The following is an 8690-nucleotide window of genomic DNA, read 5'->3' on the forward strand; positions in this document are numbered from 1 at the left end:
AAGTATTCCTTTAAGGGTTTAATAATTATAGTTTTGCTAATTTCTAATCTCCGTAAGACAGCATATTTACAATATGTTCATATGTAGACTCAAACAGAATGTAATATTACATGATTCCACCATTGGCATACATCTAGACTAGAGGATTACATGTTAAAGATTTTGTTCTCTAACGGTCAAACAATATTGATCTTCAATGCAAGCAATCAACTCGTTTTTTTCCTGTACAAACAATTCAGTTCCTCCAGTTCGATCCTTTACTAACATGCTCTCTGCCGGGTCTCCTGAAGTCATGCCATCTTGCCTCTGAACCACTCAGGGGATTGTTTTATTAACTCAAAGCCCTGTCTAGGGACTTATGTATTGTTATTGCTTGTGTAAGCATGTCTACTTCGATCAAACCCACACAGGAGAAGAAAGTTATTGTGCAACGAAGTACCTGCACTTGTCCTCACTCGTTCTTTCGGTCACTGACTCCTATTATTAAAGTCAATCTTATGACTCATAGTTATGTTATCTTTCTACAGCTGAATTTAAGATATCCACTGATACGTTGAAGAATTGAGAATGTTTTTGCTCCTCATTTAAAGGACTTCATCAGGTCCTTTGCATTCATTTTAATATCAGTTTCAAATCAGAAGAAATGAATACATGCACAGAAAACACAGCTTTCCTTTTTCACCATTCATCTGAGAAAGACATGTTACTAATGTGAAACACTGAGACCGAAGGACAAAAGCATATTAAACAGGCTGTGCAACCTGTTTTCCACTTTAACTAGCTTTTTAAAAAAAAAAAGCAAACTTAAATGGAATTAAATATCGTTTTGAAAAACATTTCTGTGGTTTGCAAGTCTCGCCGCACACCGAGGCAAAACTTGCTGTAACTAGTTTAAAGGAATGCATGCCTAAACATCTCCAAAGCAAAATATAACTCGGATGTAGGATTTGAACATTTATGAAGCATAGCAAAAATCATTTGAAAACAAAAGTAAATCTTTAACAAACAACATAACCTACATTACGTCAGATTTCAGTCTACTAAAGTAACACATGTGAATGAACAATACATCTTAAACATTGCAACAACAAAAAAAGGTTAACAGTTTTTAAATGATTGGATTTTCTGGCATATTGTTTCAAATCTGGTTTAATCGTTGTCATTTCATTTGTATTTGTATTGGCTTACATGTTGTTGCTTAGTCCTTCACATGAATAATGTAAGCTTCAACGATTTGTTTGCAGTTTTATTTGACAACCCTTTCTCCCCTTCAGTGTTCATAGATTCAGAATACCAATGCTCTCCTTTGCAGCATTTACAAAAGGCCAGAGGTGTATTATTTCTCTTGCACGAGAAGACTGCCTCCTTTTGGCAATAAGGAGGAGGTGAAGGTTTAACAAAAGGTCTGTTTACAATGAGTATACAACTACCAGTAAAACAAGGCTGCATCTGCAACAAAAATATATAGCAGCAGATTTCTAAAGCCTATTTTCCGGAAAATAGTGTTTCCAGTCCTCTGAAACAACATTTAATAACTAAACACCCTTTAACTAAGTGTGGCAGTTTGTTTTCACAAATTGTGTGGGTCAAAATACGCCTTCAGATTCATTTTTCTCTAACAGACTGCCTCCCCTCTTGTTACATTTGAATAATCAGTGAAATATATATATTTTTTGTTTTTGTTAGACCCCTGCTAATTAAAACCCTACAAACTCTTGTTTTTACCGAGAAGTCCCCCCTAAGCTCTTAAATGCAGGTAACATGGGTTAAAAACTAAATGTACCCACTTAATTTTACAACAAATAAAAAACAAAACTGCACCCAACACTTCATAATTGACTGAATTAATCTGTGGCCCCTTTTTATTTCAACATCTGAATTCTGTTGGTTTGTTCCCTTTATGTCATACATTTAACCATTATGATTTCCATTATCAAACAGATCCACTGCAGCGTGACCATGCTTTCTGATGACCCTTTCAATTTCTTAACCACATGTAGTTCGTGACTAATAAACGCCTTACTGGTCGAAGGCATCCACAGTGAGCAGGTATACGGCTGGTTCAAATTTCCTTTCCGGACATCTAATTGACTCAAGATATTGTACCGCCCATGATGGTCCATTTTTTCTTTCTGGTAGAAGGCAGGGGCCGTGAAGTTAAGCTCTCCTTGGGACCAGCGGACGCTGCCGCCACCGGGGTAAACTCCATTGAACCAGCACTCAGCATAAGACTCATTTCTGTCGTAGCCAGAAGTTTCAAGGCAATCTGTGAAAACAAAGGACTTTTAGACAAGTAAAAGAAGACATTGAGATTTGTAACTTTTCTTTTTGTATCTGATAACTCACCTTGTACTTTAACATCAGCAGTTTTAGACCTCACACCTTGGCTGGAGCGCAGCTTGCAGAGGTATGTTCCCTGGTCGCTGGGCATCACGTTGAGGAGAGTCAGAGTGAGGCTTTGTGGTAGAGGCTCGTCTATATATTCACATTTAACCTTGGGGTCATCATGCTGGCTGTCATATTGACACAGACTTTTATTGTTATGCCAGGAAAAGTGTTTAATTTCGATGCGTGATGAGCTGACATTACATGTCAGTGTCACATTTTCTCCACACCGTGCTGCCACCTGGGAAACGGTCTGTAGCTCCAGCCTTTGACTGACTGAATTATGAGAGAGAGGGATGACTTTTAGTTAAAAAATATAACACTGTAACATTTAATTGTTGTGTAAGTATAACTTTTTTCAACTAAAGAAAACCAGAGTTCAAGTTATTATAACTTTTGAGGATCAGCTTTTAGACTGAAGTCTGGTAAATTAGTTTCAAGATTATCTTAAAAGAATAGTACACAAATGTTTACTCAACGGAAAAAAAGCTAGATAATAAGAATGATACCTTGTTCGTGTCTGTACGATAAATATTTAACTACGAGCATCAGCCAGTTAGCTTAGCTTAGCACAAACACTGGAAACAGGGGGAAACAGCTAGCCCATGCTGCTTTCCAAATGTAACACAACTATCTACCAGCAACTCACACTACATTTTGTATCTTTAATTTAGACCGAAGCAGAAACATTACAGTTGGTTTTGTGTTGGACTATTATCTGGAAGAACCATGCTAGCTGTTTGCAGTAATTTTGCTAAGCTAAATCATGCCTAGTTTAGTTAAAGATATGTTGCTGTAGCTACACTTTGCCATAGGCTACTTCTATCTTCAAGCAACAAATCCAATTTGAGTGTTGTGAGATATTTATTTTAATTTTACAATTGTGTACAATTTCAGTGTGTCCAGAATTTAAAATTATTTCAATATTGGGGTAAAGATTGGCAGATTCCCAGAATCACAAGAGAAACCGAGTGAAAAATCAATCTTAGATTATTACACCTGGAGGTTTACTATTTCAGGGTCATAAGTTTTGATCATTAAACATTTTTTATTTGAAAGTTCACGTTTTTATCCTGAAATTTGAAAAATACAATGATGGATTCAAAATAAAAATAAGTATTTGAAATCATTTTTCAGGTTGAATATTATTTTGATTCAGTTCAGCAATTTTTTTGAAAAACATATTTATTTTCAGATTTCACTTTTATACATATTTTGATATTTGAATCCTTATTTTTTTCAGTTGCAGATTTTTCGTTTTCAGATTCAAAACAATTATTTGTTCAGTTTCAAATCTTGTTTTTTCAGGTTTCACATTGCTTTTCACCTTCAGATCGTTTTTCGCTTTCAGATCTTTTTTTTTCGCTTTCAGACTTTTGGCCCTGATGTTGCTTGGGGGGGCGGGGATTACCAAAGAGTAGTTTGGCATCCTGAGTGGCAGGCCTCCCTAATGAATTGCCCTCATGGATGTTACAGTAGGTAGCGCGAGAAATATAACTCAATACTTTCTATACACAATACTCCCGTGATTGGTGGTAAACTGATACCAGCGTCAAAGTTCCGTTAAGCGAGCTGTTGAGCATCGTAGTTGGCAACAATCAAGGTATAAGAGCAATAAACTGTGCTAGAATGTGAAATTACGTATCTGCATTGTCCTTCCCCACTTCCACGTAGTTCCATGAACGCAGCATAGTATTGGCTTGGCTTTTGCGATCAGAATCAGATTACCTTTATTAGTCCCACAGGGGATACATTTACATTGTTACAGCAGAGAAGAGCCAAAGATAGCTTAATGCTACCTAAAGCATGCATGACAAAAAGTATTAAAGATTAAAAAAAGAAATTATATATTTTAAAGTTACACATTTTACATAATACACACCCTGTAACAGTTCTGCGGAATTAGCAGCAAGGTAGGCCTATATATTGCACAGTTTTTAACGGCATATATTGCACATATTGCAAATATTGCACATAGTTGTTATTTATCAACAAGAGGTGTTATAGTTTGTGTTGTTTTGTGCGGGGTCTAGGGGCTGTGCTGGTTGTATCGTCTGACCGCTGCAGGAAGGAAGGACCTGCAGTATCTCTCCGTGAGACAGCGGGGGATGGCATCAGGTCCACCAGAATAATCTGCGTGGCTTGTTGCGGATACTTAATTTCACATTCTAGCACAGTTTATTGCGCTTATACCTTGATTGTTGCCAACTACGATGCTCAACAGCTCGCTTAACGGAACTTTGACGCTGGTCTCAGTTTTTTTTCCCACCAATCACGGGAGTATTGTGTATAGAAAGTATTGAGTGATATTTCTCGCGCTACCTAACATCCATGAAGGCAACATGACAGAGGGAGGCCTGTCACTCAGGATGCCAAACTACTCTTTGCCAAGCCCCGCCCCCTCAAGCAACATCAGGCCCAAAAGTTTGAAAGCGAAAAAAAACGATCTGAAAGTGAAAAACGATCTGAAGGTGAAAAGCAATGTGAAACCTGAAAAAACAAGATTTGAAACTGAAAAAATAATTGTTTTGAATCTGAAAACGAAAAATCTGCAACTGAAAAAAATAAGGATTCAAATATCAAAATATGTATAAAAGTGAAATCTGAAAAAAATTGCTGAACTGAATCAAAATAATATTCAACCTGAAAAATGATTTCAAATACTTATTTTTATTTTGAATACAACATTGTATTTTTCAAAGTTCAGGATAAAAACTTTTTTTGAATGATCAAAACTTATGACCCTGAAATAGCTCCATAGTTTACTGTTAGAATTATTTATTTAAGAGCTAATGTGTATTTGTTTAATCATAATGATGTGTAAAACTTCCAAAAAATTGAGCACATTGACCACTAAAGCCCTGCATAGGCTGAGAACCTTTAAATCAGTGAATATAAAAAAAGATAAACACTTATTTTCAAGTTCAAAACCATCCCTCACCTGCAATGCCTGCAGTGAACCAGATGATGGAAACCCAGCCAAAAACACGTCGCTGTGTACTCACATCAGAGAAGAGACTCATCCCTTCCATCTGTATTGAAATCAATATTTAACACATTAGATGAACTAGATAAAAGCCAAACAAATACAGCTGCAGTACAAAACAAGTGTGTGAATACTCACCGAACACACAAAGACTTATTAATGCTTTTCATCAAGTGGAGATGTTGTTGGTGAAAAGGTTTAGGTCCACTTCATTTAATGCATTTCAGCTGAATTGGACGTCTTGGTGGAAAAAGGGTTACTGAGTAGACCTCACCCTCTGAAAGGGAACTACAAGTCCTGTGGTGTCATGTTTTCATTTGAGCAGGAGTGGACATGCCCTGGAATGAAAGACTGCTGAGGGACAAAAATAAGAGCGAAACTTTAGTTTACTGTCTGCTTTATTTAACCACAAAGGAGTATCATGTTGATACTTTCTGTTTCCCTTGTACAGTTTATATATTTAAAATAGGCTCAACTTTCATAGTCTATCATTATACCAAGTTTATTCTTTTTTATTGCTTATTTTTTTAGCCCTAAAAGGTTGTCCAATGTTCATTTTAGCAAACAACTTCATTAATAAATTAAACCAAGCATTATTATTCCTCTTTAATTCCAAAAAGCAATCTTCGCACGTAATTACAGACCGTGTAAACTATTTTGTGTTCCTTTATTTAAAACAGAGAAGCTTCTGGAATATTCTTCAAAGTTTTGTCTCGGTCATTGCTGCCGTTTCCATCAGTATTTGCCCCTTCATCCTCACAATGTTTAGTGTCTGAACCATTCGATAGTAGGAGTTCCATTGGGCAGTTTGAATGGGGTCCCAACAAATAACACCGCACAAAATAGCTTTCTAATAAGTTCTATTTTACATTTGTATGCATTCTTTTTTAATGCAATACTTTAGAAGAAGATCAACAGCCCTTTGTACCAGTTTATTTGCTTATGGTGTGGAGAATATAATTCGATAATAGCTGCTAAATCTCACTCAAAACACATATCGAAAAAACGCTAAGAAACGGTGACTCACTGTAAACCTCAGACTTACAAGCAGCTTTGGTGGCATTTATGTTTATAAGATTATTGCTTAACACCAAGGCGTCTCCATTATCTAGGAATTGGCTTTTATTTGAGCAAACACAAGTTTGGGCAACTTATATTCCGTAGGTGGATTCCGTCATGCAGTCACAGCTTGGCCTGGCATGTGGCAGTAATGCCAGTAGAACAAACTGTGCAGGCTGTAACTAAATAGAAAAAAAGGACAATAACAAGCAGATTTCTAAAATGCTGCAGCTACATAAGCAACACGTGTCCTGCTGACAACAAATCAGGGGCGTGGGATATTTTTATGTTTATTATTTTCGTTGATGAAAGATTGGCAAAAACAGACAGAATAAATGCCAACAGATTGACTGTAAGCATGTGGGAACAGATAACCTAGAGAAGCCGAGAGCAAACAACACCCCCATATAACTGTCTGGTCTTTACATGCAAGATGTAATCTAAGATGAGGAGCAGTTGGCAAACCAGTCAGCAGGTGAGCGCCAGGTGCTGAGGACGCCTGGTGGAGAGGTGAGGTGAAGAGAACAGCTGGAGTCAGGTATAATGTCAAACCATTTTCTGAAGAAACCAAAACAAGCGAGAATAAACAATGCTATATGTTTTTCAGAGTTGAAACATTTGTTCTGTTATTTAGTATCAGTGTACAATCTGTTCCTTTCAGGTAAAAGACAACACAATCTTTGTAGTGGAGGTAGAAAAATAAGATTGATCGGCTCCGAACCTCCAGGAAAAGCTTTGTTTGATGTATCTGTCTGTACTACAGATCTGATGAGTGCACTATTTTCAGACTGCAAAATGATCGAGAAACAATATAAAACTGCATTTCCTGTACAGCACAGCATGAGGGCTGAACAAACACAGCTGCAGCCAAGCCTTACTTCTTTTCCTTCATTTGAGGTTTAAGAAATTGACTTTATTTCACAAGATAACTTTAAACTATGACTTAAATTATGACTGATCCCTTCACATCTTGTTTAAATGTTTCCTTATCTTTGAGACTGCACCTGATGGCAGATACACAGTTTAAAGGGTTCAGGTGTTTATAGTGACTTAGAGTTTTCTCAGGACATCTATTATCAATACAGCAGCTGTCGCACACCCCAAGGTCTAGCCCATTTTGATTGGTTATAATGCTCCAGCTTATCTTTGAAATGTTCCTCTTTGTTTGTGTTGAAAGTAACCTGAAACAAGGCAAAGTGTGCCAACTCTCCTTGGGATTGTATTGCATTTTAATGCAATTCCAACCTTGTTACAGTACATTTAACAAAGAACATACACAAACTAATGGAAAGGACCCTGTGAATGTGTGCTCAAGTGGCAGCCATTTAGTTATTATTGTTCAAGTAGTGTGTGACTTTGAGAAATGGAAGGTTATTATATTACGATCACAAAACCCCTCTCCCCTCTGAGTAAAACTACAGGCTGTTACACCTCGCACACAGTTATCCAAAACGCTCCTGAAACATGAACTGGGATTTTCAGAAAATCTCCAACAGGTAAAGGTATTAAAGGTGGGGTAGGTAATTCACTTCAGAGACACTTTTTGTTATATTCCATGGAATGCTCTTAACATCCCGATGGCAATGAATATATTAAATGCTTTGACAATAAATTTAAAATTTTAGCCGGCCCGGCTAAAATAACTGGATGGCCTACCTGCCTGTCAGCCTTCCATCTGTGCACAAACTTATCTCGTGCCCTCATTGGTCATGTGCGCGTTCGTGTGTGTTGGAGGAGGGGCTCTGTAAGGAAGTATTTTTTCGGCTGCGTACTTTCAAATTCTAGCGCACTCGAGCTGGTTTCTCCATTCTTATACCCTACCTTTTAAGTGTCTATTAAAAGTTTGCATTTCACACAACTGTCACACAATGATCTGTTTGAATAAACCAACATAAAAGGTGGTCTTGTTTATGATGTGTATCTTACACTGCACTGTAACCTTTATTTATGTATCTTTGCTTTTAAATGAGTGTTTTTAAATGTATTTCATAATATGTTTCTTAATGCTCTTAATGTCTTTCATTACATTACATTACATTTAGCTGACGCTTTTATCCAAAGCGACTTACAATAAGTGCATTCGACCAAGAAGATACAAACTTGAAGAAAACAGAATCATAATTACATCAGGTTTCATAGAGCTAAAACATTTCAAGTGCTACTCAACTGGATATAGATAAGCCAGTCCTTTATTAGTATATAAGTGCTTTGTTAGTAATTCTATCGCTCAAAGTGGAGTCGAAAGAATTTTCAGTCTGCG

At 36.9% G+C, this 8690-nt stretch overlaps 1 protein-coding gene across 1 annotated transcript; it reads right to left on the reverse strand.

Annotated features, from left to right (window-relative positions):
• Positions 1-602: 602 nt before the first annotated feature.
• Positions 603-5664, reverse strand: LOC104955862 (uncharacterized). Its single transcript, XM_010783253.1, has 4 exons — positions 5510-5664; positions 5327-5417; positions 2347-2661; positions 603-2266 (listed from the first exon to the last, which is right to left on the reverse strand). The coding sequence occupies exons 2-4, from the start codon at positions 5415-5417 to the stop codon at positions 1899-1901; spliced, it is 774 nt and encodes a 257-aa protein (XP_010781555.1). The 5' UTR covers positions 5510-5664; the 3' UTR covers positions 603-1898.
• Between the last annotated feature and the right edge of the window lie 3026 nt (positions 5665-8690).

This window comes from Notothenia coriiceps, unplaced genomic scaffold, assembly GCF_000735185.1.
Source record: "Notothenia coriiceps isolate Sejong01 unplaced genomic scaffold, NC01 NC01_scaffold00024894, whole genome shotgun sequence".
Classification (NCBI taxonomy): domain Eukaryota; kingdom Metazoa; phylum Chordata; class Actinopteri; order Perciformes; family Nototheniidae; genus Notothenia; species Notothenia coriiceps.

Coding starts and splice junctions, on each gene's coding strand:
- LOC104955862 (XM_010783253.1), bottom strand. CDS start 5,417: ATGGAAGGGATGAGTCTCTTCTCTGATGTGAGTACACAGCGACGTGTT. Junction 2,662..5,326: donor GTTCACTGCAGGCATTGCAG/GTGAGGGATGGT, acceptor CTCATAATTCAG/TCAGTCAAAGGCTGGAGCTA. Junction 2,267..2,346: donor TGCTGATGTTAAAGTACAAG/GTGAGTTATCAG, acceptor TTGTTTTCACAG/ATTGCCTTGAAACTTCTGGC.